The 23,108-nt window shown below is 35.1% G+C and overlaps 1 protein-coding gene across 4 annotated transcripts in view; it reads left to right on the top strand.

Moving 5' to 3' along the window:
• The window catches only part of CCDC39 (coiled-coil domain containing 39), a 149,419-nt gene that overhangs the window by 95,273 nt on the left and 31,038 nt on the right, over positions 1-23,108 (top strand). For 3 of the 4 annotated variants that reach the window (XM_021071235.1, XM_021071234.1, XM_003132552.4), the window contains 11 exons: positions 2,289-2,408; positions 4,775-4,921; positions 7,220-7,378; positions 8,130-8,222; positions 8,319-8,447; positions 11,925-12,116; positions 14,928-15,031; positions 15,358-15,490; positions 19,233-19,427; positions 20,339-20,503; positions 22,782-22,919. In XM_021071235.1, the coding sequence (XP_020926894.1) occupies positions 2,289-2,408; positions 4,775-4,921; positions 7,220-7,378; positions 8,130-8,222; positions 8,319-8,447; positions 11,925-12,116; positions 14,928-15,031; positions 15,358-15,490; positions 19,233-19,427; positions 20,339-20,503; positions 22,782-22,919 (1,575 nt within the window). Of the gene's footprint in view, positions 1-2,288; positions 2,409-4,774; positions 4,922-7,214; positions 7,379-8,129; positions 8,223-8,318; positions 8,448-11,924; positions 12,117-14,927; positions 15,032-15,357; positions 15,491-19,232; positions 19,428-20,338; positions 20,504-22,781; positions 22,920-23,108 lie in introns of those variants that run through there. The other variant, XM_021071236.1, reaches the window with a different exon arrangement.

The raw sequence follows: 23,108 nt of genomic DNA, 5'->3' as shown, positions 1-23,108 counted from the left end.
AAATAAATTTGTTTGTTTTAGCCACCCAGTATATGATACTCTGTTATGGCAGCCTAAGCCTAAACTTAGGCAAGTTTCTCAGAAATATATTCCTAGATAGCTCTTAAGTCAAAGAGAAATTATTATTATTATTATTATTATTATTATTTTGTCTTTTCGCCTTTTCTAGGGCTGCACTGGTGGCATGTGGAGGTTCCCAGGCTAGGGGTCAAATCAGAGCTGTAGCCACCAGCCTACACCACAGCCACAGCAATGCCAGATCTGAGCCGTGTCTGCAACCTACACCACAGCTCACGGCAACGCCAGATTCTTAACCCACTGAGCAAGGCTAGGGATCGAACCCGCAACCTCGTGGTTCCTAGACGGATTCATTAACCACTGAGCCATGACGGGAGCTCCAAGTCAAAGAGAAATTAAAAGGAAAAAGTCACCTCTTAGAAAACAATGGAAGGAGACTGCTTCATACCCATATCTATGGGAAAGAACAAAAATCTTAGACAAAACTTGTAGACTTAAATGCTTTCATTTTTAAATCAGTGTTTCAGTTGGCTTGGGTTGCTATAACAAAATAACAAAGACTGAGTGACTTCAAAACAGACATTGATTTCTCATAATTCTTTTTTTTTTTTTTTTTTTTTTTTGCTATTTCTTGGGCCACTCCCACGGCATATGGAGGTTCCCAGGCTAGGGGTCCAATTGGAGCTGTAGCCACCGGCCTACACCAGAGCCACAGCAACGCGGGATCCGAGCCGCATCTGTGACCTACACCACAGCTCACGGCAACGCCGGATCATTAACCCACTGAGCAAGGGCAGGGACCGAACCCGCAACCTCATGGTTCCTAGTCGGATTTGTTAACCGCTGCGCCACGATGGGAACTCCCTGATTTCTCATAATTCTAAAGGCTAGAAGTCCAGATCAGGGTGCCATAGTGACTGAGTACTAATGAGGTGGCTGCCTTCTTGCTCTGTTCTCTCATGGCAGAGAGTGAGTGAGCTCTGGTCTCTTTCTCTTCTTATGAGATACTAATATCTCATCAAGAGGGCCTTATCCTCATGTCCTATTCTCAACCTTCTTACTTCCCAAAGGCCCCACCTCCATACAACAATACACTGGGGCTTAGGGCTTCAACATATGATTTTGGGGATAACATAGACCCTAAGTCCATAAAAATCAGGAAAACAATAAGGAAAGAAACTAAGAACTCCTCTTAATAAGTTTTTAAAAAGAACAAAGTAAAAAGGGAGCTAATAAAACTGAAATTAATGAAATGAAAAGCAAAACATACATATTTAATATTGCAGTTGACCTCGAACAGTGCAAGTGTTAGGGGTGCCACTCCCACCCCCACTACAGTAAAGCATTTGAATACTGCTATCTCTGCCACACAAACAAGGTATGGGTAAGTGATTCACCCAAGGGCAGGAAGCTGAAACAGTTGGGAAAGATTCAGGACTCAAGCTCTAGTTCTTTCGAGTCCATATGTTGTGATCTCTAATCAAACACAAACTATTCTCCAAGTCCATGATTTTCTTTTCTGTGGAAATGTTCATTTGTGCCATATATTAAATTCCAGATATAAGTGATATCATATGGTATTTGTCTTTCTCTTTCTGACTTATTTCACTCAGTATGAGAATCTCTAGTTCCATCCATGTTGCTGCAAGGCCTTATGTCTTTCTTTTTTATGGCTGAATAGTACTTCATTGTGTATATATACCACATCTTCCTAATCCAATCATCTGTCGATGGACATTTGGGTTGTTTCCATGTCTTGGCTATTGTGAATAGAGCTGCAATGAACATGCGGGTGCGTGTGTCTTTTTTAAGGAAAGTTTTGTCTGGATATATGTATAATGGCATTATTTAATTGTTTTTTATGGCTGAGAACTATTCCATTATATATATGTACCCATCTTCTTTATCCATTCCTCTCTTGATGGACATTTAGGTTGCTTCCATGTCTTGGCTATTGTAAATAATGCTGCAGTGAGCATTGGGGTGCATGTATCTTTTTGAATTACAGTTTTCTCTGGATGGATGCACAGGAGTGGGATTGCTGCATCCCAGTCCTATATTCTCTTTTAATATGGTGCTGATTTTCCCACAGTACTCTCTAAATAACACTATTTTTTAATTTTTGAAAAGATCAGTAGATTGTAGAAGTTATCTAATGGATATTGAAAGAAACAAAGTAAGTGAAAATTTAATTTTCTTTTGATTTTAGAACTTTAATATGATAAAAACTTAGTAGGACTTTGGTTAATCATATCATTTATTTTTTGCAGTTGTCAAAGCTGCAGAATGAAAGGTCAAGCTTGCAAGATCAGCTTCGTGACTATGAAGATCGAATTAATGCTATGACTTCTCACTTCAAAAATGTTAAGCAAGAGTTCTTATTTACACAGGTACAATAATGTTGAAAATCACATTGATTATATCATGTGTAGCATGGAACAGTTCACATTGCATTTATATCTGTGCTTTGATTTTAGAGATATAATAGGAAACTTTTGCATAACTAAATTATGAACATACCTTGAACCTGAAAGTAGGTAGAAAAAAAGGCTTTTAGGAACTCTACTGCCACCAAGTTTAAGGAATAATTAATTCATTTGAAAGGAGAAATCATCATCCAAACAGTCTGATATAATATTAGGCAGCAGGTATATGAGAAGTGTACTGTGATAGCAGTGGTAAATAATGGCTTTAAGTGGAAACAGACATAGTAAAACACATAATAACAGACCTAATTAAATACTTAATAGAGTTTCTGCTATTTTGAGTGGAGGCAAATAGTCCACACACTTCATTAGTCCTTAAGTCACCACCGTATTTTAGCATAAAGAACTGAATTCTGGAGTTCTTGTTGTGGCTCAGCAGGTTAAGAACCTGACGCAGTGTCTATGAGGATGTGGGTTTGATCCCTGACCTTGCTCAGTGGATTAAGGGTCTGGCATTAGTACAAGCTCTGGTGTAGGTTGCAGATGCAGCTCAGATCCTGTGTTGCTGTGGCTGTGGTGTAGGCCGGCAGCTGCAGTTCCGATTCAACTCCTAGCATGGGAATTTCCATATGCTACAAGTGCAGCTTAAAAAAAAAATTCACTTTTATAATGACAATCCTTAGATGATAAAATAATTATATTTGGGAAACTGTTTAAAGTAACTGGATAGTACAATGCATTTTAGAAATATTAATACAAATGATAATAATTAAAAAAGTGATTAAGCATCTGTTTCATAGACAATTTATTCATGGGTAGAACTTCTTATGATGTCTAGGAAATTACATAGCAAATTAGATAGCAAATCAGCATTGGAGAGTTTACTAACTTCCATCTGAAACTATTTTTTTTAAAAATGCATCTACTTTTCTTTGAAAAAGTATGTAATTCTTAAATATGAAAAAAGTTATGTTTTTAATACCAGTTTATAACTAATACAGATAAGTAACTACTTCATGGGTTTTACAAGTGTTGTTAGAAAGTTATAAATTTAGTGGAAGGTCCCACTGTGGCTCAGTGAGTTAAGAGCCCAACTAGTGTCCACGAGGATGTGGGTTTGATCCCTGGCCTTGCTCAGTGAGTTAAGGATCTTTGGCTCAGATCCAGCATTGCTGTGGCTGTGGCTTAGGCTGGCACCTGTAGTTCCAATTCAACCCCTACCCTGGAAACTTCCATGTGCCATGGGTGCGGCCCTAAAAAAAAAAAAGTTACTAAGTTAACAAATTTTTAAAAACAATCTCAGAATTTTTGAATCCTGGTGTGATTTGGTAACTAATAAACAGTTTGTAACATCTTTTCTTCAAGTTATTAAACCACTGAGTTGGGGATTTGAGAGAGAGATTCTCTGTAGGTGTATTTCATTATTGTCAAACATCAATTAAATAGGATAATAGAGACAAAAGACAATAAACATCCTTCAACGCTAACAGCTTTAATCATGTGAAAATACTACTGGTGGTGATAACTTAGAAGCTGTACAAGATCAATAGTTAACAAATATTATTTTATTAAATAAAACTTAGCACAAAGGTATCACTGTATATTAATATAATCTAGAACATATTTACAACCATTGGTGTTTATATAATTTTTTTTCCAAGGGCTGCACCTGCAGCATACGGAGGTTCCCAGACTAGAGGTTGAAATTTGAACTACAACTGCCGACCTTCACCACAGCCACAGCAACACTGGATCCCAGCGATGTCTGCAACCTACACCACAGCTCATGGCAGTGCCAGATTCTTAACCCACTGAGAAGGGCCAGGAATGGAACCTGCATCCTCTTGGATACTAGTTGGGTTTATTAAAACTGCTGAGCCGCAACAGGAACTCCTAGTGTTTATATAATTATTTTAAGATTATCTCTGTTAATTAGAATATGTGATCAATTTTTAGAAACATACCATTTCCTAAGTATTTTTTAATTAATTTTGTTTCTTATTTTGAGTTAAATGAATTCTATCTTTTTAAGTCTCACTACATAAACTTTGGTTTTTGGCTATTTTCCTAGACCAACGTAGTATCTGAAAAATGCTGACAACATTTTTTTCCTAGCACATTCCATTCCTTGGCTTTCTTACAACTAATAAGCAACACTGACTATACTGAATCACAAAATCTAATGTGGTGTAAATTTCAGGGAAGTGGAATTAACAGCACTTAATCTAAGCATGTGCAGACTTTGAGATTTTTTTGTCTACTGGGTTATTATAAATATTGTATAATAGTAAAATTTAAAAAGTCTTTCTGCCTTCTGTATTATTGTGTAGTCTCTTTGCAAAGCCAGGGAGCATGAGATTGAAAGTGAAGAACACTTTAAGATGATTGCTGAAAGAGAACTGGGACGAGTGAAGGATGAAATTCAACGACTGGAAAATGAAACGGCTTCAATACAGGAAAAGAAAAGTGATAAGGAAGTATGTGTTGAAATGTTACTTAAAATGTTGTAGTATTGTTCCATCTTCCCTCACCAAACAAACATTGATTTTTTTTTTTCCTGTTTGGGAAAGGCATTCATTAGTTTCTTGACATTCACTTGTTTTTCGGACAATGAAAGTCACATGGAGCTGTGATTTGAGTCAACAATGGTAGAATGTTACATTTATTTTCTCAATATTCATTTACCAAATATTCATTGAGCCTTACTGTGTGCAAAGTACCATGCTGGCTGCCTATTACACCATACTAGGCATAATTTATTTATAAGTGCTACATTTTTATTTTATTTTGGGGGGTAGTCTTCATTTATTCCACAAATGAAAATTATTGACACACACAATACATGAGTGGATGAATGAATTATAATCCTGCCATCTGGAAGCTGACCAAAGTCAAGGCAGAGCTAAAGCTGAGACAGGGAAGATGATAAGTGCTAAATTTTTAAAAGCCACATTAAAAAGTCACTTATAATTTTGAATTTCATTTTTCAGTTAGAATTTTTGCCTTTCATATTATTAGCTTGTGACTTTAATATTAAACTCCTATAATCTATTTTTATTAGCTTGTGACTTTAATATTAAACTCCTATAATCTATTTTTTCTTTTTCCTTAGTTTTTAGTTACCTGATTAGAAATTTTTCCAAATTCATTTCTTCTCTTTACATATGCATATAATGCATGGAAATGCATATACATATATATGTATACATACGCATAATACATATTTTATCATATTAATTTGTATTTCTTTTCATATTGATCTGTTTTCTTTTATGAATCTAGATTTGTTAAATTAATATATGGACAGAAATATTTTTATTTCCTTAACTACTATATTTATTTCAATCAAATGTGCTTCCAAAATTTCTATATAAAAGGCCTTTTAGATGCAGAAATATGGTTGGAAACGGAGCTGAAAGGGAATTGTCTTGGGCTTGAGTTAGCATATCAAGCATATTATTTTTCTTAAGATTGCGCACCCACTTGGGGTGGCTTTGGTGCAATGACTAATGAGATTGCTCTAGGGGAGCTACCCTGAGGCCTTTTTAAGCAGCCTCTAACTCAACTACTGTTCTCAATTTATACACTCATCACCCCTCTATTTCACAACGAAAGAATTAAAAGTATGATAGTTATACAATTAAATATGATGTTGCATACATTTCGAGGTCAGGGAGAGAAACAGGATTTCTTTCTTCCTTTTTTTTTTTTTAATATATATATTATTTTCCCCTGTATAGCATGGGGACCAAGTTACACATACATGTATATGTACTATTTCCTCCCATTGTTGTGTTGCAATGTGAGTATCTAGATGTAGTTCTCAATGCTACACAGCAGGATCTCATTGTAAATCCATTCCAAGAGCAATAGTTTGCATCTGTTAATGCCAAGCTCCTGATCCCTCCCACTCCCCCCTCCGCCACCGCAGCCACAAGTCTATTCTCCAAGTCCATGATTTTCTTTTCTGTGGAAATGTTCATTTGTGCTGTATATTAGATTCCAGATATAAATGATATCATATGGTATTTGTCTTTCTCTTTCTGACTTAATTCACTCAATGTGAGAGTCTCTAGTTCCATCCATGTTGCTGCAAATGGCATTATGTTGTTCTTTTTTTATGGCTGAATAGTATTCCATTGTGTATATATACCGCATCTTCCTAATCCAATCATCTGCTGATGGACATTTGGGTTGTTTCCATGTCTTGGCTATTGTGAATAGAGCTGCAATGAACATGCGGGTGCGTGTGTCTTTTTTAAGGAAAGTTTTGTCCAGATATATGCCCAAGAGTGGGACTGCTGGGTCATATGGTAGTTCTATGTATAGATTTCTGAGCTACCTCCATACTGTTCTCCATAGTAGCTGTACAAGCTTACATTCCCACCAACAGTGCAGGAGGGTTCCCTTTTCTCCACACCCCCTCCAGCACTTGTTATTTGTGGACTTATTAATGATGGCCATTCTGACTGACGTGAGGTGGTATCTCATGGTAGTTTTGATTTGCATTTCTCTAATAGTCAGGGATGTTGAGCATTTTTTTATGTGCTTGTTGGCCATCTGTATCTCTTCCTTGGAGAATGGTCTATTCAGGTCTTTTGCCCATTTTTCCATTGGGTGGTTGGCTTTTTTGCTGTTGAGTTGTGTAAGTTGCTTGTATATTCAGAGATTAAGCCTTTTAAATATATTCTGTAATATGTAATGGTATGTTTTATTTTAGTCTTTATGGTAAATAATGTTTTACAATCTCCCTGCCCCATCTCTTTGGAGATTAGAATTACATCTTTAAAACTATTCAAAAACTGGATGGTTTGAAATGTCAAATGAACTGGGACCAGCAAGCATTGGAGGCCTGGCTGGAAGAATCAGCTCGTAAAGATAGTGATGCCTTCACTCTTCAGAAGTATGCACAACAAGATGATAATAAAATTAGGGTGAGATATTATATATTGTAAGTGTCAGAATTTCTCTAAATCTGTAATATATCAACCTTTTATTCTAAAATTGGACTTGTAATTTTAAAGTAATTCTTGAACATTTTGGTGGCTAATAAAGCCAAATATCCTTTCCAGAAAAATGAACATACTCAAATACCCACAAAATTTTGCTGCAAGTTTTACAGATCCTCTGAAGTCTTTTAACCTTTTCAGGATCTATGGACTCCAGGTTAAGAATCCTGATTGAGGAGGTTTCTCAAAAGCATTTCAGAAAAGGTTTTGTAATAGAACTATATATAACTTCTTTTCTGTGATACTTTGAATGTTACAGGTAGTTATTACTGATTTGAGACTAGTGCTATTGATTATTTAATATATTATTGTAACCATTACTTAAAAATCTACTTGTAATTAAATCTGGTAATACTTTAGCATCATGAAATGTGCTATTTTCTAATAGATTTAATACTGCATGCATTATTTAAAATAATTTAAAATGGTAAATATTGTTGAATCTTTTTTCTAACTTACTTTAAGAAGTATTAAGTGTCTCTTTAGAAACAATTCAGTTTTCTTTGCAGCACTTTGTGGTTCAAAGATAAAGAATTTATACATTATTTTGTAATTGTTTTAGATATCGAATAAATGTGTATGTGTAATATAGTAATACTTAGTGTGAGATACACTAACAGCTTTTACACTAATAAAATGATAATTATGAATATTTTTGCATGGAACTACATCATAGGCACTGACCCTGCAATTAGAAAGACTGACTGTGGAATGTAATCAGAGGAGAAAGGTACTTGACAACGAACTTGCAGAGACTCTAAGTGCACAGGTTTGTTTAATAAAGATTTTTACTTCTTAATTGTCTAGGTGATATTTGCAAAAGCACTTAAATTCACAAAAATATTATTTGCTTTTCATTTGACAGTTAGAATTGGATAAAGCAGCCCAAGATTTTCGTAAAATTCATAGTGAAAGGCAAGAACTCATTAAACAGTGGGAGAACACAATAGAACAGATGCAGCAGAGAGATCGAGACATCGATAACTGTGCCTTGGTAAAGTAGTTTGATCCTAGCAACATTCAGCTGTATTTATCTCTTTTGTATTTTAGTCATTCATTTCAAATGTAAATCACACTCTTATTTGAAAGTCACTTTTGTAGCAGGATTCAAGTAGTTTTGGTAAATGTTTTTCAAAGCTGACTCTATATCCATTTAGAAGTGTGATTTTATGAAGATTATTTCTTTATGGTATATAATGCCGAAGATTGGATCCTGTCATCTCTGAAATGTGGGACTAGAGAATGTCAACAGATAGTGTTATTGCAGTAATACAATGTGCTGACTAACATATTGTCCAATTTGTCAAATCCAAGGCAAATCCAATTTGCCTTGGATTTGACATGTGCTCTTTGTGTGCTAATCAAAGGTGCAGGGAAATCAGCCTCATGGATAGCCAAGAAAGGAGGGAGAGTCAGGAGAGAAGCCTTGACTTCCAAAAAGATTCCCTTTTGAAACTGAGGTACCCATAATGGGATACTCAGAAGGGGTGGAATCCATACTGATTAAACACAGACCTAGTGTTATGTTATCTACTTTCAGAGGTAACCTAGGAGAACATTTTGGGGAAATCACTAAGGGATAAAATAGTGGTGAGTGAAAATGGAAGATTAGGGAAAGTTGGGAAGGAGAAGGAATTGAGGAGGAAAGAAGGCAGATGAGAAAATGTGCTAACTTCCATCCTGAATAAACTCCATGGAAGGCATTTGGCAAGCAGCTTGGGTTATTGGAAGTGTGGAGTTCTGATATCTGCATGTGGTTTATTCATTACATGTAACTTATATGTAAAATGTTATTTCTCTAAGTTTCTGAAAGTAATCAGCATTTTATCAACAAAATGGCCTGTAGCTCCCCAGGAGTGACATGGGAGAACTAGTCTTAACTATGAGCTCTTTTTTATTTCTTAATGCTAATATGGTTCCTTTTCTTGGCTTCTTAACAGCTTTCAAATCTCAAGACCTGACTACTTCCTCTGTGTAAATCAAATGTGTCAGATCTAAGATTGCAGATCCATGATTGAATTCTCATGCAACCCTGCAACTAAATTGACTCAGCCTGCTGAGTTGGCAGAATCCACAGCTTGTAGCTCCCTGGTCATATCCTCAGTGGTTCCTTATTTACAGGGTGACATCTCCTGGCTGTATGTGTTGGAAAGGACTAGGGAGGGTGCTAAGAAGTGATTCCATGGTCGTAGGATGCTTCTAAGTTTTTACCAACAGGCTCTCAGTTTAACAACAGGCTCTGACTTCTGTGGTGAAACGACTTTACACCAACTTGACTCCCCTGAACACAAAGTTGAGAAGAGGTATATATGTTAGCTTTGATGAGCCAGTGAGAGCCAGTTCAAACCACTAGAGGATTTGAGATTGGAAACCTTTTGTTCCTCTTCCTCTAAAACAGACCCTACCTTCTCAGTGCCTTCTTGGCAGGAGTCTGACCATATGATCCTGAAATTGGCTTCTTAAAAGAAACTTTTACATTATTGAGAAAAGGAAAAATATTTGTCTATTATGCTTTTATTCTGGTATAGAAGTTTTGGACTATTACTTATAAGCATCATCTATATGAAAACTTAATTGGAATAGATTGCCATATTAAAAAATATGAACTTTGGAGTTGCCTGGTGGCCTAGTGGTTAAGGATTCGGTGTTGTCGCTGCTGTGGCTCCGGTTCAGTCCCTGGACTGGGAACTTCCTCATGCCACAGTTGTGGCCAAAAAAAAAAGGTGAACTTCGAAGTAGGAATTAAAGCATCTAAACATCTGATTAAGTGGTAAAAAAAATAATTAATGTAAAGCATGAAATTCCGGAATAATCATCTGAATATAAAAATTTAGGAAGTTTTGACCTGTCCTTTGGTTGAATGAACACAATAGGTATTAGAATGTTAATTGTTTTATAGATGTGAATATTAGATTAAACAAATTTAGAATGTTTTAAGAAGTGCAGTGAACCTCAGATGAATATTGACTTAATATGCTAATAAGTATAGTTTTACATGCAGCATTTCTAAAACTTACTTCAGAACACATACCCTCCTCTGACCAAGCCTCCTGGGATTAGTTGTTTGGTGGAACCCTATTTCAGAAAACTTGGAAGAAATGTATTTTAGAGTAAATTTTCCTTCTCCTTCCAATTCATCTAACATATTGCCATCAGAATCACCTATAAAAACCGTCTATCTTTTTATTCCCCCCTCTAAAATTTTTGTTTCACATTGCTTAAAAGTTGAACCTCTTTAACATGGCAATTGAAAAACTGAGTTCTTCACAATTTGGGCCTAACTTCTGCCTTTCCAGCTTCATCTGTATCATTTGTACCACCCGTTCTTAACATATCGCCATTCCATCCCTTCCTCCTACCCTATACTCTAACAATATTATTTATGCATCCCCATTTATCTTTTTAGGCCCAACTCAAATGAAGCCTCTTAGGTAGTATCTTTTAAAAAGATTTCTCTTGGTAGACTTCATCATCATCATCATCCCATAGTGCTTTGTCCATACCTCAGTTACTACTGTGTATATTCTAGTTATTTTGTATCCCCAAGACCAGCCAAAAGCCTGAGTGAAGACATTCCTATTGAAACCAATAACAAAAATATTCACAAAAAAAGAAAAAAAAAACAAAAACAAAAAACCTGGTCTTGGAAATATTTGGAAAATTTCATTGAACTCCAACCTTCTATGTGAAAACTATTCAATACTCATATATATATTATATATATATATATATATGTTTTTTTTTTTTTTTTTTTGGCTACTATGCAACATATGGAGTTCCTGGGCCAGGGATCAAATGTGAGCCACAGTTTTGACCCCTGCCACAGCTGGCAGCACTGGATCCCTAACCCACTGTGCTGGGCCAGAGATTGAACTTGGGTCCCAGTACTCTAGAGATGCTGCAGATCACAGCAGGAATTCCAAATTTTTGTTATTTTTTTTTAGATGTCACTTTTCATTGATAAAAGATTGACATTTTATTCATCTCTTTAGCAAAGTACTAGATGGATGAAATAACACATAGAGACCTTTAAAAATATGAGCTTATAGGAGTTCCCGTCTTGGCTCAGTGGTTAATGAACCCGACTAGCATCTATGAGGATGCAGGTTTGATTCCTGGCCTCGCCCAGTGGGTTAAGGATATGATGTTGCCGTGAGCTGTGGTGTAGGTCGCAGACACGGCTCAGATCCCGCGTTGCTGTGGCTGTGGTGTAGGCCGGTGGCTACAGCTCTGATTAGACGCCTAGCCTGGGAACCTCCATATGCCCCGGATGTGGCCCTAGAATGACAAAAAGGCAAAAAGAAAAAAAAATGTGTGTTTATAGATATTAATGTGTAGCATATTAATATTTTATTCATGTAAATTATTTCTCTAAAAATGTTAAGTATTGTTAAATAATATAAAGAACTAAATTCCTTTTAGTTTTGTTCATCATATTAAACATATTTAACATATATATTTTAAATCCTAGGCATTAGCAAGGATAAAGCAGGAGATAAGAGAAAAAGAAAATTTGGTTAAGGAAAAGATCAAGTTTTTGGAAAGTGAGATTGGGAATAACACAGAGTATGAGAAAAAAATTTCTGTTGCTGATCGCAAAGTTTTAAAATGTAGAACAGAATATCAACGTCATGAAACCAATAGAAGCCAGCTGAAGGATGAGGTATGTCAACTAAAAAGACTGGCTTGTGTGTTTATAACAAATTACTGTACAAATAAGCCTAAAGTTTTTCCTTTGATTAAGGAACTGCTTTCTGGTTCTTTCTATCATGTACCTTCCTGTTGTGGAACTTTTAGGTTACTCTGATGAGGCCTTGATTGGATGAAGGCAACAGAGGCCATCATTCACCTCACAAGTGGTATGAAATGTTTCACCTGGAGTTGTGCAGGGCCCAACTTGCCTGTCACACATGGTGTTTTATAAGTGACCAAAGGCAAATGGCTCTTGAAGGGTCTAGGCTGTAAGTCATATATTATAAAATAACTGGAAAATAAGCAAATGTGAAGATGAATTACTGACATTGGTGATAATTTGAAAAGTCTTTCCAGTGCTACATGTGTATGATGGTTTTAACTCAAATTCTAGGTGGAGCTACCTGCTTACATTCAGTTTCTTACATTGTTAAGGGAAAATATTTCAGTGTGGTAATGGGACAGTGTAGTGGTGTAGCACCTTGGAATACACTGAGAAAATAAAACTCCTGCTTTTTTCTTTCCTTCTTTGGAGCATACGTGCCAGGTAACACTCTCACAGGGAGAGTTAGCAATCCCCTTAGTTAGCAATAAAGGGATCTTTATGAGCTGTGTGCCCTGAGGCCATGTTATCTGAAGTTACTGCTGTTTAGGTGATAAATTGGAATAGTGCAGAGCATTTTATTCTATAAGTTGTTGTACTTTATATTTCTGATAAAGGGGGGAAGATTTTTTTTCCTGACTGAAGAGAATTAAGATCTTGAAAAAGTAAAATAAGTGAATTTCTTGTATAAATGAAATGTCACTGCTACTAGCTCATTCAAAAAATTTTTAAAGTTTAAACCATTTGGGAGTTCCCGTCGTGGCGCAGTGGTTAACGAATCCGACCAGGAACCACGAGGTTGCGGGTTCAGTCCCTGCCCTTGCTCAGTGGGTTGATGATCCGGCGTTGCCCTGAGCTGTGGTGTAGGTCACAGGCATGGCTCGGATCTTGAGTTGCTGTGGCTCTGGCATAGGCCGGAGGCTGCAGCTCCGATTTGACCCCTAGCCTGGGAACCTCCATGTGCCGTGGGAGTGGCCCAAGAAATAGCAAAAAGACAAAAAAAAAACAAACCATTTGCAGAAAAGAATTTAGGTATTCATTCATTTATACTTGGTTTATTGAAATATAATTCACAAATCACAATACACCCTTTCAATGTGTACAACTCAGTGGTTTTTAGTATTTCATAGGATTGTGAAATTCTCACTATTTAATTTTAGAATATTTTTATCTTTAAAAAGAAACCCCATACCCATTAGCAATCTCTTTTCTTTCTCCTCTTCTACCAGGCCCAGGCAACTTTTAATCTACTTTCTGTCTCTATGGATTTGCCTATTTCGAACATCATAATATGGTGCATTTTGTGTCAGGATTCTTTTACTTATGTAATGTTTTCAAAGTTCACACAAGTTGTATCATGTAAGAGTACTTCATTTTTTTTCTCAATTTTTTTTTATTGTGGTGAAATACGTGTAACATACAATTTAACATCTTAACTCTTTTCAAGTGTACAGTTCTATGGTATTAAATACATTCTTAATTTTGTACAACCATCACTGTCACCTATCTTCATAACTCTTTTCTTGTAAAGCTGTAACTCTATGCCCATTAAACAATAATTTCCCATTTTACCCCTCCTCTCAGCCCCTGGAAACCACCATTCTACTTTCTGTCTCTATGATTTTAACTGTTCTAAGTGCCCCATATAAATGGACTCATGAAGTATTTGTCTTTTTGTGACTGCCCATTTCACTTATTTTACTTAGCATAATTTCCTCAAGAGTCATCCATGTTATAGTATATGTCAAAATTTTGTTCCTTTTCAATGCTGAATACTACTCCATTGTATGTATATACCACATTTTGCTTATCCATTCATCTGTCAGTGTCCTTGGATTGCTTCCATATTTTAGCTATTGTGAATAATGCTGCTGTGAACATGGGTGTACAATTATCTCAGAATTGCTGGATCCTATGGTACTTATATTTTTAAATTTTGAGAAACTGCTGTACCATTTTCCACAGTGCCTATACCATTTTACATTCCTATCAGCAGTGCACAAGGGTTTCTTTACATCCTCATCAACACTTGTTATTTTGGGATTTTTTTCAATGGTAGCTATACTAATGGGTGTGAGGTGGTATTTCATTGCAGTTTTGATTTGTGTTTCCCTAATGATTAATGATGTTGAGCATCTTTTCATGTGCTTATTTGCCTTTTGTATTTCTTACTTAGAGAAATATCTATTCCATTTCTTTGTCCATTTTTGAGTCAGGCTTTTTGTTGTTTTTTTGAGTTTTAAAGGTTTTCTGTATATTCTGAATATTAATCCCTTATCAGATATATAATTTGCAGATATTTTCTCCCATTCTATGGGTTGCCTTTATGCTCTGTTGATAGTGTTTTCATTGTACAAAACTTTTTAATTTAATGAAGTCCAATGTGTCTATTTCCTCTTTTGTTTCCTATGCCTTTGGTGTTATAGCCAAGAAATCATTGCCAAATACAGTGTTGTGAAGCTTTTGCTTTTTGTACTTCATATATGTAGGTCTCTATATGCTAGTATCTTAAAAGTCATTTAAAATTAAAAGTCAGATAAAAAATAAAAATTGTTAAATATGTATTACAGAAACATGGTTACTATGTTTGTGGGTGTAACATAAGTTAGAAATTAATGTGTTGAGAATAGAACTCTCAGAAATGAAATATATAATTTCTGTCTATTAACTAATAAATAGCTGGATTCTTTAAAAGCCACTGTGAATAGAAGTTCCAGTGATTTAGAAGCTCTGAGGAAAAATATTTCCAAAATAAAGAAGGATATTAATGAAGAAACAACAAGGTAAAAAAAAAGATATTTAAATATATTTATAGTTTTTAACTATTTCTAGAAATATTATTGAATATTTGGTTTTTTGTTTAAACAACTGTAAAATTATAGTTAGTGAATTATTAAACTTAAAAAAGTTTCCTGGGTTTTTTGGTACAAAGACTTAGGATAAATATTTTTATGATTTATTAAATATATATTGGCAATAAAAAAAATATATGGCAAAAGAAACTTTCAAGTTATGTGAAAAAAAATCTTAGGATAAACTGATCCTTGTTTGTTTGCATTAAATACATTTTATACATGTTTTATATTTTTTCCTTATAAATTCTCTAAAGGTTACACAAAATTAAAAATCATAATCAGATTGTAAGAAAAAAATTAAAGCAGATAACTGAGAAAACTATGTCTGTAGAAGAGAAAGCTACCAACTTGGAAGACATGCTAAAGGAGGAAGAAAGAGGTGTAAAGGTAAAGTTTAGTTTCAGTTTTTTAAAAATCACAGCAAATTTAGCAATAGTGAACTAATTAGACTCTTGGGATCAGAAGAGTATGAGGTCTTTTGAGGCTCTAATTTCTGGTGAGATCACTTTTGTAATCAGATTATTGAGTTGTTAGACCTCTTTTTACCTAATTCTCCATTTGCTTCACTTTCAGCATTTAACTTTGATGTCTTCTTTTAAAGGTAGCCCCTCTATCTTTGGCTGCTCAGTGCCTTCTGTGTCCCTGTCCCTGTGTGCCATCCATGTACAGATTCTCATATTGCAGATGTACCTTGAAAAGCGCCCTTAGTTTACAACTGATTCCACCTGATCATCTTTTTTGTTTGTGATCAAATTACTCCCAGTGGTCTTCATTCATTACTTGTGTTTCTTCAACATCTGCTATCTTTTTAACCTCTTACAGTCTGGCACCTTTTATTGATAAATGTGCTTTTAAATTTTAGCACTTTACTAACTTTACTGATGTCCCCCTTCTACCTTAATCTCTTTGGTATTCTGGTAACATTAAAACCAATTTTTGAGGCCCAAAGGCTGATTCACCATTTCCTCTTTGAAAACTTCAAAGTGACTTGTGTCACCTATCAGTATAGACACTACTTTTTTTTGATGAGGGAAGAAGAGGGGCAGCTGAAGGTGCTGGTAAAATCCCCCCTTGGCTGAGGCTTATTATCAAGGGTGGTTTCACTTATATTTGGATAGAATCCAGATTCCTCAGTGTGCTGCTCTATGTTTAAAATTCCTGAGTAATGGAGACATGCAACAATCTTGACATGAGTGGTATTTTAGTCCAAATTGTACAACATAATTAAAAAAAAAAGTTGTGTCTCTTTACCGCCCCCCCCCCTTAAGAGCATGATTTTCTGTACCACATGAAATGGGGAAGTATTAGAACTTACTAAAAATCTATGAAGACTATGAAGTTTATATGGAATAGACCTTCTGAAGACAGAATTAAAAACTAGTGATATTTTTTAAGAAATCAGCTGAATTAGCAAATAGTAAGATTGGCAGCATGTGTACTGATTGTGCTCTAGCAGGTTTGTGTTTCTAATCTTGGTTTTTGTAGTTGTTGGAGTTTTTTTTTTTTTTTTTTTTTTGGTTTGGAAAAATTACAAGCCTATGTGTTTTGGAGATGAGCTGTGTTATTCACCAGCAATCACTGACTTTATCTTTATTATTTAGTTATTTATTATTAAAGTATAGTTGATTTACAATGTTCTGTCAATTTCTGCTGTACAGCAAACTGACCCAGGCATATATATTATATATATGTATACACACACATACACATTCCCTTTCTTATCTTTCATCATGTTCTATCCTAAAAGACTGAATATAGTTCACTGTGCTATACAGTAGGATCTCATTGCTTATCCATTCTAAATGTAATAGTTTGCATCTGCTAACCCCAAACTCCCCATCTATCCTACTCCCTTCTCCCTTCCCCTCGGCAACCACAAGTCTGTTCTGTTCTCTATGTCTGTGAGTCTGTTTCTGTTATGTTGGTAGGTTCATTTGTGCCATATTTTAGATTCCACATATAAGTGATATCATATGGTATTTGTCATTTTCTTTCTGACTTATATCACTTAGTTTGATAATCTCTAGTTGCATCTATATTGCTGCAAATGGCATTGTTTTGTTCTTTTTTATGGCTATTCCATTGTGTGTATGTACCACATCTTCTTAATCCATTCATCTATCAATGGATATTTCTGTTGTTTCCATGTCTTGCTATTGTGAATGGTGCTGCTATGAACATAAGGATGCATGTATCTTTTTGAATTATAGTTTTGTCTGTCTGGATATATGCTCAGGAGTGGGTTTGCTGGATCATATGGTAGTTCTGTTTTTAGTTTTCTCCAGACTGTCTTCCAAAGTGCTTGAACAAATTTATATTCCTCCCAATGGTGTAGGAGGGTTCTCTTTTCTCTACATATTCGCCAACATTTGTTATTAGACTTATTAATGATGGCCATTCTGACTGGTATGAGGTAGTACCGCATTGTGGTTTAGACTTGCATTTCTCTAATAATTAGTGATGTTGACACCAAGTACTGATTTTATTTTTTTATTTTTATTTTAATTTTTTTATTTTTCTGTCTTTTTGCCTTTTCTAGGGCTGCTTCCCGTGGCATATGGAGATTCCCAGGCTAGGGGTCCAATCAGAGCTGTAGCCACTGGTCTACGTCAGAGCCACAGCAACGTGGGATCTGAGCCGTGTCTGCAACCTACACCACAGCTCACGGCAACATCGGATCTTTAACCCACTGAGCAAGGCCAGGGATCGAACCTGCAACCTCCCGGTTCCTAGTCAGATTCGTTAACCATTGCGCCATGACGGGAACTCCACCAAGCACTGATTTTAAAATTCTGACTGGCAGTCTTTGTCTATTATATGAAAAATAGTGTGTTTTATAAACTTATATCAGATTATATTTCTTCATTTGTGAAAATTTAAATGTGCCAAAGACTTCTTTTGTTTCATATTGAGGTTCATTGTTTTCCAAAGGGAAATATGCTTATCTGGGTATACTTATCTGCCTTCTTATCTGGTATATGAGAGCACAGAGAGAAATTATTTCAACGTTTTAAACTGAGAGCTTTCATTAGATCTTGGCATGGGGATCTATTTGAAGCTTGAATACATTGATGTGAGACCCTGAGATCAAGACAGACTTGCCTCCTGAGAAAGGAGCAGTGGGATACGGGTACTGGTTTGTTTCCTGGAGGGGTGCATGTGCAGGGAAGTCAGCTGCAGGCAAGGTGTGAATAAGGAATAGTGCCAGTAGTACGTTGGGGCTAGCCCTTACCAGCTCGTAAGAATTGATAAATTTTCTGGAATTTATAAGTCAGCTGCTAAACATAGCTACTATTAAGAATTCAGCTATATTTTATTATTCAATTATATTTTATTTATAATTAAATAAATTATATTAAAAACAAAAGTAATAATTATTCAGCACATATCCCTTCCAAATTATTTTACCTTTTGCTGTTATCTACCCTTTTAAGTTACTTAAGATTACTAATGTTTGTTATATGTGTATAGTAGATATACTGCATAATGGTTTGCTACTGCATATTTATCAGCTCTGCATTTAGAGGAATCATGTTAGTAGCTTGAAATTTGCCATAGTGGGAATATAAATAATCATAGGAATCAGCCTCTTCCCCTAACCTCATATCCACTAGAAGGCTGGTATTTAAACATTTTTCTGCTCACCACTGGATAGTGCCCAAAAGAAGATTGGAGATTGAGTGATATGATTTCTTCTTTTAACACCCTTAAGACTTTAGTAAACTTTGTGAACTCATAAGCTGTGTATTTTTCGTATATTTTATGTTCTTTCTTTAGCATTCTCAAGACTTTAGTAAACTTTGTGAACTTATAAGCTGTGTGTCTTTAGTATAGTTTATGTTCTAAGGAAAGCAGTGGAATAGCTGAGTTCTAAGGCTAAGGTGACATGGGATAGAATTAAGATGACAGATCAAGGCGTATGACACAGGAGTAGAAAATGACTATTCTAGTCTACTAGACTAGTGTAGACTACAAGTAATGTTGGGAATTCGTTGAAATTGTGGGAAGGGCTTTATATTCTAAAGGGCTAAAATGCAGGTTAATTTATGAGCCCCTAAATTATAATGTTCGTGCAATAAAATACTTCAAGGCATTATATTTCATTAATCACTGTAGTTCTTATTATCAGGAAGTAGAAGTTCAGCTGAACATATTGAAAGATGTGCTATTTAAGAAAGTTCGGGAATTACAGACTGAGACAATGAAAGAAAAAGCCATTGTATCTGAAATCGAAGGAACCCGTTCTTCTCTAAAGCACCTCAACCATCAGTTACATAAACTGGACTTTGAAACCTTGAAGCAGCAAGAAATTATGTACAGTCAGGTAGATGTTACTCTTATGACTATATTCCATATTGATTTGCTATAATTGTGGCGGTCAAGATAACTCTGCAGAGTCCTAAGAAAATAAAAATTTCTAAGAACTCTTGGTGGGGATGGACAGATGCTGAAGATGAGGTATCATGTTAGGTCAGTAGCAGGGTGAGGGAGCCTTGAAAACAATTTCTTTTTCTTGATCTGAAATAAGCAGGTAAGAAGATAAATAGCTCTAGTTCACAGTTTAAAGGGACCTGGAGCAGTTAGAGCTGGAGTAAAACAAAACAGGGAGTGGGATATCTGACACCTAGAAAAACTGTATGTTGATTCTTAATTGTACTAACATCAACTTCCCCTCTTCCAGCCCTGGACCAATAGATTAGAAGTATTTTTAAAGTTTTTCCTTATTTATTCTATATAATATTCTGTCTCATATTAGTTTCGTAATGTCCTCCCTCTCTACATCTTAATTTCCTCATCTAATATATTCTTAGTTTCTCAAAATTACAAATGATAAAGTACAATTTTAAAAATAATTCATTAGAAGTTCATCATATTTGAGCCTTTCATGGCCAACAATTTGTGACTCTTTTTTTTTTTTTGCACCCTTTAGAAAAGTACCCTCAAAAAATCCATGTCCATGTAAACCCATCATAGTAGTATGATAAATACCTACTGCTTTGTTGTATTTTCAGAAAATTAGTTCTTTGTCACTGCCATGTGCCCTGGTTGTGAAAGAATAGTTTGCTATTTCACTCCTTAGAGTAAGATGGATTTTATTCTATAAATTAGGATTAAAGTGATTTTAATAAGTGATGACATCAGGCCAAACATAAGAAAATATTTACAGAGTTTTTGCACTTATAGAAATGGTTTTAATGATTTCTTTTTACTAACTTATTTTTAAAACTGTAATAGGATTTTTACATTCAACAAGTGGAACGCCGAATGTCACGGTTAAAAGGAGAAATTAATTCAGAAGAAAGACAAGCCCTGGAAGCAAAAACCGTTGAACTTAAAAAGACATTGGAAGAGAAAAAATCTACACTCAGCCTTTTGGAAGTACAGATCAAGAAGCTTCATGTAACTTAGCCAAAATACTTTTCATACTTCAGATATCCTAATCATTAGTCATTTTGTTTTAAATCAACATGTTCCCAAGACTTGACTTTGGATAGGACGATTGCTAGGCTATCCACATATATAACAAGTTTTTGGACTAATGTTCTTATTTCTAGACTGACTACGAGAATGTAACATTACCATTGATTATGCACTTACTATATGCTTTTAGTGTTTTATTTCATTTAATCCTTACAGATGTCTTGAGAGGAAGGTATTATTACTTGTTTTACAGATTAAGTAAGTTGTCCATGATTTCATAGGTACTATACAGAGAGGTAGGATTTGATCCCTGGTCCATGTGACTTAAAAATATTATTAAAAAACTGATAGGGAGTTCCCGTCGTGGCGCAGTGGTTAACGAATCCGACTAGGAACCATGAGGTTGCGGGTTCGGTCCCTGCCCTTGCTCAGTGGGTTAACGATCCGGCGTTGCCGTGAGCAGTGGTGTAGGTTGCAGATGCGGCTGGGATCCCGCGTTGCTGTGGCTCTGGCGTAGACCGGTGGCTACAGCTCCAATTCAACCCCTGGCCTGGGAACCTCCATATGCCGCGGGAGCGGCCCAAGAAATAGCAACAACAACAACAACAACAACAACAAAAAGACAAAAAAACAAAAAAACAAAAAAACAAAAAAAACTGATAAATCCCGGTTTTCTATTATGTATCTACCATAACAACGTGATTGTTTTTTTTATCTCTGAAATGGCATTTAAGAGAAGCTGCTCCTTTATGGGTCATCTATTGTTATTCACATGTTTACTTATTTAAAATATTTCAGATGACTCAAATTTGTTAATGAAGTAAAAATGTTCTCCATCTTCAGGTATTTTAATATGTTTATGGTAATATAAAACCTCTGTTAGGGGAGCCTTGTAATATAAAAGCTATGTTAAAGTTTAACTGGAAAGTAGGAGGGAAGGAGTGAGAGCATGGACCTGAATGAGGAGAGAACTCTAAAGGGTTTAAATGTTAAACAGCTGGAAAGGCTAGTGATGAGTGTCCTCTAGTGGTAATAAGAAGAACTGCTTGAATTCCTTAAGGGCTACAAAGGTGAAAGGAAGTTGTCTTTAAATTAAAAAAAAAAAATTTTTTTTTCACATGACAAAATATTGATTTGGTATAGTCTGTAGCATGATTAAGTTTTTAAAAATCTGTTTCTTCGGTTTAATGGGAAAGAGTACATGTCTTTTCCCAAGTTTGGAATCAGAACTGGTTTTGAATGTCAATGTTATATCACTACTGCTATTTTAACTTTTCTGACTCCTAGTTTACTCACTTTTAAGTGGAAAACAATATTTAATATTATTTAGGGCATTTGGGAGGATTAGAATCAATGTATATCTTAATAGTGCTTTTAGTAGGTATTCAATAAATTGTATTATTTTAATTATATACTCTTACATTCCATAGTGGGAATATTAACACTATGGAATGAGCTGAGGGTGACATTTGTATCTAAACATGTTTTTTGACCCTAGCCTGAATTGTACTTGTTTTACTGTGTGGGGATGGATCTAGTGTTCCCCTTTTAACTACCCTGGGGTTCTGTCCATTGTATATACTAGGCTAGTGCTAACGCCTATCCCAACTCTGGTTTTGACAGAGATAAATAAATTAATGGAAATACAAGTGAATTTTTAAAGATACTGAAGCTAATTAACTGTCTAATGAAGGTTTTTTTCTTTTTCAGTAGTAGCATTAGGTTATAAAGTCAATCTGCGTTCTCTTTCCCTTGCAACTTCATCTCTTATTTTGCATGATAGAAATGTATTTCTTCTGGTTGAAAATTACCTTAAATTAAAATTTTCATTCTAAAAGTTAATTTTATGAAATCTTATCTTTATGTAAAAAAATTCTTTTTGTCTTGCTGCAATTTTAGGTCCTTATACTTCAGAGAAATATAGGCAATGAGAAAGGCAGCAGAGGGAGGAAAAGGGGGAGAGAGGAAGAGAGAAAGAGAGAAATCAGTTCGAATTCTAACCATACATAATATTTCCTAGAATTATTGAACTCAAACTAAACCCAAACATCAATAGATAATAAAAATGAATATGTTTCTATGTGAATGTCCATGTATATTACTTTAGAGACATAGGAGCATAAAGGGTGAGATTAAAAAATTTGATCATTATAAATATTTAATGGAGCATATAATTTAATGTCATACATATTTAGTAGTATGCATTTAATATTTTTATTTAAAATATGTATTTATGTATCTTTTTTCCTTTTTACAGAATGATCTTTATTTTATCAAGAAGTCAAATAGTAAAAACTGTGATGAAAAGCAGTCTCTCATGACCAAAATAAATGAACTAAACCTTTTCAATGACAGATCAGAGAAAGAACTTAATAAAGTCAAAGCTTTGAAACAGGTACAATAGAATCCTATATATATGTAATATAAAAACCACATGTTTTCCTGCTAATTGTAGATAAACTTTAAAATACAAATTATAAAGAATAAATCACTATAACTGTACACAAGATAAGCAGTTACAGTATATTTTTTTCTTTCAGTCCTTTTAAGAAAATTGGCTTTAGGGAGTTCCTGTTGTGGCTCA

This window comes from Sus scrofa, chromosome 13 (assembly GCF_000003025.6).
Source record: "Sus scrofa isolate TJ Tabasco breed Duroc chromosome 13, Sscrofa11.1, whole genome shotgun sequence".
Classification (NCBI taxonomy): domain Eukaryota; kingdom Metazoa; phylum Chordata; class Mammalia; order Artiodactyla; family Suidae; genus Sus; species Sus scrofa.
The sequence above is the reverse complement of the archived record's forward strand: the minus strand, read 5'-3'. Positions and strand labels throughout refer to the sequence as shown.